Source organism: Miscanthus floridulus, chromosome 9 (assembly GCF_019320115.1).
Source record: "Miscanthus floridulus cultivar M001 chromosome 9, ASM1932011v1, whole genome shotgun sequence".
NCBI lineage: Eukaryota > Viridiplantae > Streptophyta > Magnoliopsida > Poales > Poaceae > Miscanthus > Miscanthus floridulus.
The window spans coordinates 113,584,444-113,597,451 of NC_089588.1; the positions used below are offsets into that span (position 1 = coordinate 113,584,444).

Consider the following 13,008-nt stretch of genomic DNA (forward strand, 5'->3'; position numbering starts at 1 on the left):
GCTAGAGGATGAGAAGAAACTTGTTATGTCACAACAACTATAATGCAATCTTTTGTAATATATGCATATGAAATAATATAATGTAAAATACACATATGCATGCATGCATGTAAATATATATATGATGCATGCATATATATATATATATATATATATATATATATATATTTCTATGCTTGAATTGTGTGATTTAATACGTTCATTGTGCTTGAACCGAAACATACTATATGCGCATATAAATGTATAATTAGCAGCGTACAATACGACTTCGAAAACCTATTTTGAAAAGAAAACAAAAAAATGAAAAGAAAAGAAAAAAGAAAAAAACCTTTAGTCCCGGTTCGTATTACCAACCGGGACTAAAGGTGCCGGCCATCGTGGCATGTCAGGAGGCACCTTTAGTCCCGGTTGGTGTTACCCACCGGGACTAAAGGTCCTCCTTTAGTCCCGGTTCCTGACCCGGGACTAAAGGACCCCCCCTTTAGTCCCGGATGCTTGCTCCCGGGTGGGGAACCGGGACTAGAGGGGGTTCCCCACCGGGAGTAAAGCTCGGTTCTCTACCAGTGTAAAAGAAATTGATGGCTTTGGTTCATATTCACTATCCTGACTACCATCATATGTACGCCTGGCAAAAAAATCTCAGGATAAGAGCAAATCTCAATCAATAGATCAATCCAAAAAATATTCATCCATAATTAATGTCCAATATGAAATCACCAACTATAATGTAGTAAGAACACTCTTCAGTTACATGCAATACCAATAGAGTCTAAACATGGAAAAATCCCACAGTTATTGTTCCTCGTTATATGACTACAAAGTCATTTGATAAACTATCAAAAAGCCAAGTTGTACTATGCCTAGTTCTATTCTTGATTTTCAAAAGCATTACATCGACAAAGCCATGGAAACCCTCCGACCCTCAGCCCATCGTTGCGACGGTCGGCAATATATGCCCACTTGTCGAGCTTGTACAGAGGCTAGGATTACCAGCATGAGAAGGACGGCGAAGGGACGCATCTAAGAACTTCTTGTTCATGGATCTTTCTATCCTCAGCTTCCTTTTATGCAGGCTACGGCCACATGAATACAGGAACACCGGTGTTGAGACAGCAGAACAAGGGAGGTTACAGAGCCCCTACATAGTCATTGGAAACCTTTTTGCCTGGCTTCAACGTTTGCATGTGATCTGTGACCACAATTGCTGAGGTCCTTGAGCTTATGCAAAAATATTACAGAGCAAATGGTGAGTTTAGAGTGAAAAGAGATCCACAGACTACAGTTTCATCAAGGAAAACAAAATCATCAAAACACAAATCCTCGGGTGTCCATGACACTAATTCAGGCAACTATTGCTTCTCTGTCCATTGTGTTTGATTGTTCTGTTTAGTGCTACCACTCACTGATTTCACCTTACTAGGTCTTTCAGCTCTCCCTGATTTCACCTTACAAGGCCTTTCAGCTCTCACCAACATCTTAGCAAGATATCTAGCAAATGGTACTTGGTACCATATCATCAGGAATGCATGCATATCTTGATAAAAAGGTGTTAAAAGAAATGGTTTTGGTATTTTCATACTATTTCCAATTGTTTGGACCCCCTCCCCCACCACCACCACCAACACACACACACACACCCAAACCTGTGTTGTCATTTCGGTTTTGTTCATGATTAAACAGTGATGAACGAACTCAATGAAAGAAAATTAAAGAGAACCTCCACATGATTAAATAGGGAGCTCACTGCACCTGACCAGCAAGATGGCTCTGTTTTGGATCATGTTGCAGTGATGGATCCGAACTCAGAAGAATCCCCAGACATCCCTACTACAACAACCTCCACAACTACACACCAGACTACAGAGGTATTAGCTCTTGACGAGTTCTTTAGCATGATCTCTAAGCCGGTGCCACCTCCTATCCTCTGTACTCCCTCTGTTTTGTCCACTGAACCAACCACACCTAACAATCACATTCATGAGCGAGACTCTGTTGCGTTAGCCTCGCAGTCACAACCTATTGACACCAACAGAAAGAGTTCCAGACTTGCTGAAAAGCACAAAAAAACTCCTGGTAGAAGTACTACTCAATTAGCCCAAGATCTTTTAGCAAAAAAATTAGGCGAAGCGACTCCTGATTCGTCGCAGGATAAGGAAGTTCTTTTTGATTTTTATGCTCAACACTTCGATCGTCCTTTGACTAAAGAGAAGATGGAGGCCCTCACAGTCTTGATTGAGGTGGGATGCGCTAAGAAGAAGAAAAATGGATCGCGCTAAGAAGAAGAAAAATGGATCGGCCAGGGTCACTACAACAGTTGCTTCACTGGTCACTTGAATGAGAAGCCACATCCAGGAAGCTAGCTGCCAAGTTGGGAGCTCGCAGGGAAAGAGTTTTTTCGGAGCAGCTTCACCAGTAGGATGTTGCCTACTCGGTTAGTTGTGATAGTTCTGCTGGTGGCTAGTGGCTGTGTAAGTTGTGCTAGTCAAGTTGTTAGTAGAGTTGTTAGTTGGGTTGTGTTCAGCTTAGTTGGGTTCTTTGGAGCGCGTGGTTAGTCATTTAGTGGAGTGGTTAGTAGAGCTGAGTGGCTAGCTGGTCGGCAGTTAGTTGGGTTGTGTTCAGCTTAGTTGGGTTCTTTGGAGCGAGTGGTTAGTCATTTAGTGGAGTGGTTAGTAGAGCTGAGTGGCTAGCTGGTCGGCAGTTATACTGTAGTTGAGGGTGGTGCTGGACCACCTCATCTAATCCGTGGTGTTTGTGGTTTTTGGACCCGGTTTCCACTTCAAAAACTGGGCCGACCTTTGTTTTCTTTTTTTCTCTACTAATAAAAATTACGGCAAAGCTTTTGCCGTCCTTTCGAAAAAAAAATTAAAGAGAACCCACAGAGGACTAGGTTTTTGGCTGCTTAATACAAGCCAGCCCAACAAGAAAAGTAATAACAACAATGCTAATTGGGCCATCTCTTCATAAAACGCCAGTCTATTGGATGAGCACTCTCAACCTTATAAATAGGGCCTCATAATCACAAAGGTGTGACTATTTCCCAACATTGCAGCCAAAATAATATAATGTCATCGACAGACAGCTGTCATGGTCACTAGTAGAGAAAGACATTTGATCCACTTCGAAATTTGGCTGTAGTTCCGGTATTTTTCGTGTCCGGGACTAGAGAAACCTTTAGTCCCGGTTGGTAGATCTAACCGGGACTAAAGGTCCCTACCCAACGGCTACTGCGGCAGGCTTTTGCTGCAGGGGACCTTTAGTCCCGGTTGGAGCTACCAACCGGGACTAAAGGTTAACTTTTACTCCCAGTTGGTCCCTCGAACCAGGAGTAAAAGTCTACACTCGGCTAGAGGCTCTGTCCGAGATTAGAAAGGGACCTTTAGTCCCGGTTGCTGTCTCCGACCGGGACTAAAGGTCTCCAACCGATCATGTGGATGGGTTGCGTGGGCCTCAACTGCACTTTCCTTTTAGAAATGCATGTTAGCTTTAGTCCCGGTTGTGCCCTTGTACGTGATGCCTCAACTGCACTTTCCTCTACATGCAACTAACAGTACATCTACATTAGCTTTAGTCCCGGTTGTGCTCTTGTACGTGATGCCTCAGCTGCACTTTCCTCTACATGCAACTAACAGTACATCTACATTAGCTTTAGTCCCGGTTGTGCTCTTGTACGTGATGCCTCAACTGCACTTTCCTCTACATGCAACTAACAGTACATCTACATTAGCTTTAGTCCCGGTTGTGCTCTTGTACGTGATGCCTCAACTGCACTTTTCTCTACATGCAACTAACAGTACATCTACATTAGCTTTAGTCTCGGTTGTGCTCTTGTACGTGATGCCTGCCGTCCATCCATCCGGGACTAAAGGCTCTGTTCGCTGTTAGAACCGGGACTAAAGGTTGCATTAGCTTTAGTCCCGGTTGCTGTCTCAATAGGCCGGCTCGACCAGAATGGAGCGGCCCAGTACGCAATATGCTGGAATTGCTGGCCAGTCCCACCTATTAGCACCACCTCGCTTGCTCAGAAGAGTGAAAGCTAACTTAAAAGCTCAGCTCTGGAGCCATGCACCACGACTTTACCTGAACCAGATCTATTCTATAGGATCGTACCGCTGCATCCTTGATACTTTAGTTTGTACAAAATGTTACGTATATTCTAGCAGCGTAGAATGCGTATTCGAAAGCCAAAACGAAACATCAATTGAAAATAGAAACAAAAAAAAAGAAAAAGAAAATAGAAAGCCCCGGTAGCAGCGTAGAATGCGAACAAATCATCAAAAGAAAAAGAAACCCGGTAGCAGTGTAGAATACGAACGAATCATCAAAAGAAACAGAAACAAAAAAAAATCTTTAGTCCCGGTTGGTAGGTCCGGTCCACGTAGCCGGGCTGGGAGGCCTCTTTAGCCCCGGTTGGTCTTACCAACCGGGACTAAAGGTGGACCTTTAGTCCCGAGCGAGAAACCGGGACTAAAGGAGGGGCTCTTTAGTCCCGGATTCGTGCTCCCGGTTGGGAAACCGGAACTGAAGGGGTTTTCCAACCGGGAATAAAGCCCATTTCTCTACTAGTGGGTGTTAGAGACTGTCAATGTCACATTGTGGTGAAGTTTTGATAATGAATGTTGCGCTACCCACCAGGACACACGAATCAGGGTCACAGTATCTGTGGAGAGCTTTGATCCAAAAGCTTGTGTGCTGGGCCATAGCCACATCTTTGTTTTTGTTTTCTTTTTTTGTGGCTTGAAACACAACCGCATCTTCACACAGAGATGAACATAATCAAATATCATGAAATCATCCTCGAACAATAGTATATAAACAATGACTTCAAATGAAAAATAGAAAAATGGAAAATAAACAAAGAAAACCCAAACATGACGTGAATATTAACATCATATCATATACATGGAGAATTATCTAAAGTTATACAAGTCCAACAGGGACAAGAAAGAAACAAGGTGAAGGCACATTGATAGAAACATTTTCATGGCTTTATCCTAAGTAGATACAAACAAAGGCAGTAACAAAGCAACACTATATGGTAGAACTGCATTTTTATATATCTAACTCACATAAGGACTGCATTGCTCTTCAGGAGAATTATGTACCGGGAGGGGCCAAAAGTAAGGTCACTAACTTTGGCGTTCTCTTGCAGGGTTAAACCAAAAAGCCTCTGGCTGGTTCCAACTCTTAGCAAGGATAGGAGCCTATCAGTGGCGGAGCTAGGATTTTGAAGTTGGGTATTCCCATGTCTGAAAAAAAAAATCCAATACATGGTAGCTTAGATTTCAAATACACTAATTCATAGTAGTATTATCACATCACAGAAACAGGTTGTCTGCTCAAGCAATTAAATAAAATAGACACTACTTTACCTCCCTCATGTCATATGGAGAATGCATGGAACTATAACACTAACAGCTACATTCTTACGGGAAGACAAATAGCCTGTTCGCTTGTTGGTTTCAGCCAGCCCAAACCAGCCAGTCAACAGTGTTTTCCTCTCACAATAAACCAGCACCAGCCAGCCCAAACCAGCCCAGAAACCAACCAACGAACAGGCCGAAAACATAAATAAGTGTTATTGATCACTTGGACCTATATGTTGCACTGCATAAGGCCATATTAGCATTGCCATGATTTTTGTAAGTAAAAACTGATCATAAACCTAGAGTCCTGCCGTCCTAGGACTTGGGCACCTGGCCAGTGGCTGCCTTGCGCCCTTGCAGCTTGCGCTGGCCACGCACGTCGCGCTCTGCCGGCCGCAGCCCGCTCCTCGCAGCCTGCCGCCGCCTAGGGTTAGCCGCACGGCGTCCATCGCGTCCCGTCCGTGTCCGTGCGAGCAGAGGCAGAGGGGCGAGGGGGCGTCGGGGGCTCGGGGTGGGTCAGAGGCCAGGAAGGAAGGGGTGGAGTGCCTGAGTGGGCCTAGTGGGCCGTCCTAGGAAGGAGGAAGTTTGGAGGCAAGGCCGAAAGGCCGTGTTTTTTACTCATTTGGGCTGCAATGAGCGAAAACAGTACAGAATATTGCAATATACATATATATATATATATATATATATATATATATATATACACACAAGTATATACACATATCTACATAAAAGTATCTCAAAAAAGTTGGGTATTCCTGGGAATACCAGGGAATACCCCTAGGATCCGCCCATGGAGCCTATGAAGATTGTGGAGTTTCCAGAAGGCGATACATCGTGATTTCTTGTTGCTTGAAATACCTCCGGTCTTCCTCATCGACAAGGACCAGGTTCAGGTAGTACTTGACACTAAACTTGTTGTTTATGTTTTGGTAAGTTGGGGTAAGCTCATATGGAGTCAAGAATAGTCTCACTGGAATCGATTCTCCTGCACAATCATTGTTGATAAACTTAGCACCTACTGAGTGGAGTATTTTACATAGAAAATTTGACGTAGTCTTCTCAGATGTCAAAAAATAATGTTTACCTGTTACCATTTAACAAGAAGCAAGTGACAGCAAGTTTGCTTGAAAGCTATGCATGCCTTTAAAAATACAAGAGGGGGGAAATATGAGCAATACCTCTAACTGGGGCGCCATCCATAAGCTCAAATTTTGCTAGTGTCTCAGTCTCAACGTATGTGTTGGGACCAGACCCTGTAGATTCACGGCGACGAATCTCAAGCTCCATGTTCTTTATCTTAATTCTGACCAGAAGAAAATATATCTTTCCTATGATGACATCTTTGAGATGATACCTGAATTATGTTTGGACCATAAGAGAGTATGAGTTCCTGACTTGCCAAACCAGGTGAACATAAGAACAGACTGTTAAAACAGTATGTAGTGCTTACTTGCTTTTGCTGTACTCAAATTCAATATGCAAGCAATCTTCAATGCCAACTTCCATCTGAAAAGGCAAGACCATTATACTCATCTAATGAAAACATCCAAGTATTTAACTCCAATATCTGTAACAAAAGTTACGCAAATTGGTGCTATAAACAATTCACCAGGCAATCTATTAGGGTGCACTCTTATCTTCTCTTTAAACTATTAATAATAATACTGATATGATATTTCAGAAGCGGCTAAATGGTAGCTCATATAATTATGAACAGGAATTGAAATTAGTATATGATTATGTAAGCCCTAATTGATACACTTGACAAGTCTCACTTACATGGCCCAAAAGGCATCATGACTTATTAAGCCGGGTCAAATTGCTAAGGCTTTAAAGGTGGAATAAGCCACACAGTTATGAGGACACACCTTGATGCTGTTGTTGATTGTGGGAACTGGAGAGTAGTTTCTTACCTGAAAACAAACATTAGAAGTATGATTGGGTGGTGCAGAAGAAACACAAACTACAAAACCTTAATAAAATCCTAGGAACCATTCAAGAAAAAAATTGAAAAAATATTGGTACATGAAAAAAAAAGAGACACATGCCATGTGGCATTTAATTTGCCAAAGCTCAACTCAAATTAAAACCCAACAGGTTGGAGATACCAAAGTTTGCACTGACCCAGACAAATAATAGATCAATGAGATGATGTCCACACTTACACAGAAGTCCCGCGATTCCACAATGCTGCCAACATAATTTCTGCCAATTGTTACTTTCAGGATGTACCTGCAATATAAACTTCACCTTTCAGAATTGGTGTTATCAGAGTGGCTGATGCTGCACATCATGCAAGCTAGTCTTCAATCTAACATTTGTCCCATTATAAAGCAATTTAAGACTCTGCCTTACCTCAATCTAACATTTGTCCCATTATATGACTCGTATGGCATTTCAACAGTAGCAAACTCAAATGGATAAGTCTTCCTTTCATATATTTCACCAGGAACATCTAATTCACGCACTGCAAGGAGAGAACAGGCACTTCAAGGGAAGAGATAGGCATACAGAGAAACAGTGAGATAGCTTCAAAACAAAAGGGTGCTAAGTTATAGGTGTAATCATTATAGTAAAGAAGAGAGTGAAAGATATATGAATTAAACAAAGGTACCATTTAATGATTGCTAGTAAAACAAAATAATGACAGAACAGACACCAAGAGTTTCAGGAAGCCACATGGATATCTTGAATAGAAGTTGCTAGGCAGTTGTGCATCTGCATATAAAAAATCAACAACAACATAGCCTTTCAGTCCCAAGCAAGTTGGGGTAGGCTAGAGTTAAAACCCACCAAGAGCCCCAATTCACGGTTCAGGCACTTCAATACATGCTTTCCAAGTACTTCTATTCAAACATAGATCTCTAGGTATATCACAAGCTTTCAAATCTCTTTTTATTGCCTCCCCCATGTCAATTTCGTTCTTCCTCTACCTCTCCTCATATTATTAGCTTGGCTTAGGACTCCACAATGCACTGGTGCCTCTGGAGGTCTCCTTTGGACATGGCCAAACCACCTCAACCGATGTTGGACAAGCTTTTCTTCAATTGGTGCTACCTCTAGGCGATCATATATATCATCGTTCTGAACTCGGTCCATTCTTGTGTGACCGCAAATCCATCGCAACATACGTATTTCTGCAACACTCAGTTGTTGAACATGTCGAATCTTTATAGGTCAACATTCTGCTCCATACAACATAGCTGGTCTAATCGCCGTTCTATAAAACTTGCCTTTTAGCTTTTGTGGTACCCTCTTGTCACAGAGAATGCAAGAAGCTTGTCGCCACTTGATTCACCCTGCTTTGATTCTATGGCTAACGTCCGCATCAATATCTCCATTCCTCTGTAACATCGATCCCAGATACCGAAAGGTATCCTTCTTAGACACTACTTGACCTTCCAAACTCACATCTCCCTCCTCCTGTACAACTCCGCCAAAGTCGCATCTCATGAATTCGGTTTTAGTTCTGCTCAATCTAAAACCTTTAGACTCAAGGGTCTACCGCAATAACTCTAGTTTCCTATTCACTCCCGTCTGACTTTCGTCCACTAACACTACATCATCAACGAACAACATACACCAAGGGATATCCCCTTGTATGTTCCTGGTAACCCCATCCATTACCAAGGCAAAGAGATACGGGTTTAAAGGCTGACCTTTGATGAAGTCCAATTTTAATCGGGAAGTAATCTGTGTTACCATCGTTTGTTCGAACACTAGTCACAATATTGTTGTACATATCCTTGATGAGGGTCACGTACTTTGATGGAACTTTATGTTTGTCCAAAGAACACCACATAATATTTCTTGGTATCTTGTCATAAGCCTTCTCCAAGTCAATGAAAACCAAGTAGAGGTCCTTCTTCTGCTCTCTAAACCGCTCCATAACCTGTCTTATTAAGAAGATTGCTTCTGTGGTTGACCTTTCGGGCATGAAACCAAATTGGTTTGTTGATATCTGCGTCGTTCTCGCAGGCGCTACTCGATGACTCTCTCCCATAACTTCATAGTGTGCCTCATCAACTTAATTCCCCGATAATTAGTACAACTTTGGATATCTCCCTTGTTCTTGTAAATTGGTACTAATATGCTTCTTTTCCACTTCTCAGGCATCTTGTTCGATCGAAAGACATTGTTGAACATCTTGGTTAGCCCTACTATAGCTATATCCTCGAGACATCTCCACACCTTGATTGGGATACCATCAGGGCCCATCGCTTTGCCTCCTTTCATCCTTTTCAAGGCTTCTCTGACCTCCGATTCTTAAATCCTCCGCACAAAGCGCCTGTTAGTGTCATCAAACGAGTCGTCCAGCTGAACGGTGGTGTTCTCGTTTTCACCATTGAACAATTTATCAAAATACTCTTGCCATCTATGTCTGATCTCATCCTCCTTCACCAAGAGCTACTCCCTTTCATCATTTATGCACTTGACTTGGTTGAAGTCCCTTGTCTTCCTATTGCAAGCCCTAACCATCCTATAAATGTCCTTCTCTCCTTCCTTCGTACTCAAACGTCGGTAAAGGTCCTCATAGGCCCGCCCCTTTGCCTCACTCACCGCTCGTTTTGCAGTCTTCTTTGCCACCTTGCACTTCTCTATATTGTTTACACACCTGTGATGATACAAGCGCTTATAGCACTCCTTCTTTTCCTTAATAGCCTTTTGCACATGTTCATTCCACCACCAAGTGTCTTTCGAGTCGCATCCGCTCCCTTTGGTCACTCCAAGCACTTCTGAAGCAACCTTCCGAACACATGTTGTCATCTTCTCCCATATGTTGTTTGCATCGCCTTCATCATTTCAAGGGCCCTCTTCAATGACTTTTTCCTTAAAGACCTTTGATGCCCCCCCTTCTAATTTCCACCACTTCGTTCTAGCAACCCTAGCTTGTTTGTTCCCACGAGCTTGCACCAGAAAGCGAAAGTCAGCCACCACCAACTTGTGTTGAGCGACCACACATTCTCCAGGTATCACCTTACAGTCCACGCATGTTCGTTTATCCCTCCTTCTTGTAAGGACAAAGTCGATTTGACTAGAGTACTGGCCGCTACTAAATGTCACTAAATGGGACTGTCTCTTACGGAAGAAAGTGTTAGCTATCATCAGATCAAAAGCTATGGCGAAGTCTAAGACTTCCTCTCCCTTCTAGTTCCTACTATCATATCCAAAACCCCCATGAACCGTCTCGAAACCTGCATTTGATGTATCTACATGGCCATTAAGATCACCTCATATAAAGAGCTTCTCGCTACTAGGGACAGCTCTAACCAAGCGATCTAAGTCTTCCCAGAAAAGCCGCTTAGCACTCTCATCATGGCCTACTTGGGGGGCATATGCACTAATTACGTTTAAGACCATATCACTAATGACAAGTTTAACTAAGATGATCCTATCCCCTTGCCTTCTCACCTCCACCACACCATCCTTGAGGCTCTTATAAATCAAAACTCCTACTCCATTTTTATTTGAAGTTGTCCCTATGTACCAGAGCTTGAAGCCGGTATTGTCCACCTCCTTCACCTTCTACCCCTTCCATTTAGTCTCTTGAACGCATAAGATATTTACACTACGTATAAAAAATCAATTCGAGAAAATATCTACCTAATGAAGTGAAGTCGTAGAAGTTGCCTCTGTCAAAATATAGCTCTGTAGTAAAAAGAATGGCAGACAAAAATGTTAGAACCTATTAAGATATAAAGTGTTGAACAGCTAGCAATATATATTATTATCACTGACAACAAGGAGCATTTCTCAACAATGCTATTGTTTTTTTTTATTTTCCTGATTTTTGCACTTTCTCAGCATTGCAATAGTTTACCATGAATGAAATTAAAGAAAACTCTGACTGTGAATCCAATTGTACAAATAGTTTCTCGCCACACTAATTTGGCTCCCTAAACCACACAAGGGCAACTAGGTTCAGAACAAATCAGAAAAGCAAGGGAGAAATTTAGGTAGCAGTAGCACAACTGAATTTGTACCTATCTGACCCAGCAGCTCAATCTTCACACCCGTGTGCTCAAGCCTTTTACCTGGAACCGGAGCGATCGACACCTGCATGCAATTTCATAACAAAAACTTAACGCACACTCAGATCACGCACACCAGAGTAAACACAGAGGAAAAGGAGCCACAACTGGCACTAGCACTACCTCTCCAGCTATGGTCTCAAGGCTCTGGAAGGCCGGCACCATGATAGTCTTCACATTGTCCTTGATCTGCACCTGCAATTGTCCAAGGAGCCAATCAAATCAACCCAGCAGCCAGTTCGATAATAATCTGTAAGGCTGTAACAGTGACATCAAGAATCAGGGGGAATGCAGAGGGGACGCACCTGCTTCCGGGTCCTCTCATCGGAGAAGGTGACGAAGATGTCGCAGGGCGGCTTGAAGGCGCCGATGATGTAATTCTGGGGTCAGGAAGAGTGGAAATCAGCGGGGATCTAACCTCTCTAAAGCACCGCGCGTACTAAGGTGCTAAAGATGCCATCTTGAAGAGGGGAACGAATCAAGAGCAGCCAAAGATCAGAGGCATGTGCGTTGATTACCATGGCAGCTTCTGAGTCAGGGAAGCGATTCCAGCGGCGATCCGGAGGAGACCGCCGAGGACCCGAGGTGGGGCGCCGGCGCCGGAGAAGGACGGAGGGGATCACCGGCGAATCAGCAGCACTGCAGCAGTCAAGGGGGAGACGAGGAATCGCTGGGCTGGCTGCTGGTGAGCCGTGCGCCTCCCGGCCTGAGCTGCTATTTGCCTGCGTGGGCTAGGCTCTCTCTTTTTTTTTTCGGGCGATCCGTTATGGGCCGTTGACTTCGATGGCATCAGAAATTTTGACCGTTGATGTGTGGTAATAACAATCTGGACTCTGGTGGAGAGTCCACGGCGCAACTGGGTTTTGTAGGTTGGCCCAGTTGCAGCAGATGATGGGCTTCAAACCACAACCAAAAGTGGAAAGGTTCATGTAAAACTTTTTATTTCTATATTTTCTAATTTGCTTTTTCCAAAAATAAATGGTCAAGTTAAAATTTTACAAAGAGTTAAATACATGAGTGACCCTTGAACTTGTCAAGGGGTGCCACTTAGGTCGGCGAACCATGAAAACACATTTCTAGATCTCTAAACTTGTTAATCAGGTTCTCGCTCCATTACAATATTTTTTTAAAAAAATATTCCTTTATAATGTTTGACTAGATATGTGCCTGTGCGTTGCACGAAGTAGATGGTGATGCTACGGACACTCAAAAAAAACTTGAGCAACCAAACACATCCAATCGCTATTCTTGCTTGGTAAAGTGCCACGATGCGTGGCAAAGGATCCACGAAGGTCCATCTCTTAACTTCCATAGCTTTTCATGGGTCCCACAACACTAATCTCTATTTATCAATCATATTTTAGGTTCGTTTTGTATAGCTCTGCTAGCTCTGTGGATGCAGGGTCCGTTTAGTTGCCTGCCACATTTTGACATACCTAAGGTTAAGTATTTGTCACACCGTGGCTTGCCACATTCTGTGGTAAAATCAATATGTTTGGTTCGTTGCTAAACCGTAGCAATTGTGTGACTGTTGTTTACATGGTTGCCACAAAAAATTAAACCAAATTGCCACATATGGCTTAGATCAATTTATGTTAAAATCAAATCAC

The 13,008-nt window shown here is 42.9% G+C and overlaps 1 protein-coding gene across 2 annotated transcripts; it reads right to left on the bottom strand.

Annotated features, from left to right (window-relative positions):
• Nucleotides 1–4,839: 4,839 nt before the first annotated feature.
• LOC136484139 (vacuolar protein sorting-associated protein 26A-like) lies at nt 4,840–12,114 on the bottom strand. Of its 2 annotated transcripts, none has more exons than XM_066481327.1 (12): nt 11,917–12,114; nt 11,704–11,778; nt 11,522–11,593; nt 11,351–11,423; nt 10,971–11,015; nt 7,722–7,833; nt 7,532–7,598; nt 7,235–7,279; nt 6,817–6,872; nt 6,545–6,720; nt 6,164–6,351; nt 4,840–5,201 (listed from the first exon to the last, which is right to left on the bottom strand). In XM_066481327.1, exons 1-11 carry the CDS (start codon nt 11,917–11,919, stop codon nt 6,164–6,166), a joined length of 912 nt encoding a protein of 303 aa, XP_066337424.1. In that variant the 5' UTR covers nt 11,920–12,114; the 3' UTR covers nt 4,840–5,201. The 2 variants fall into 2 exon arrangements, with proteins under 2 accessions (XP_066337424.1, XP_066337425.1); XM_066481328.1 differs by having other exon boundaries at nt 4,840–5,246; nt 6,142–6,351.
• Between the last annotated feature and the right edge of the window lie 894 nt (nt 12,115–13,008).

Coding starts and splice junctions, on each gene's coding strand:
- LOC136484139 (XM_066481327.1), bottom strand. Junction 11,016..11,350: donor TGAGCTGCTGGGTCAGATAG/GTACAAATTCAG, acceptor TTTTTACTACAG/AGCTATATTTTGACAGAGGC. Junction 6,721..6,816: donor TTTGAGTACAGCAAAAGCAA/GTAAGCACTACA, acceptor AACATAATTCAG/GTATCATCTCAAAGATGTCA.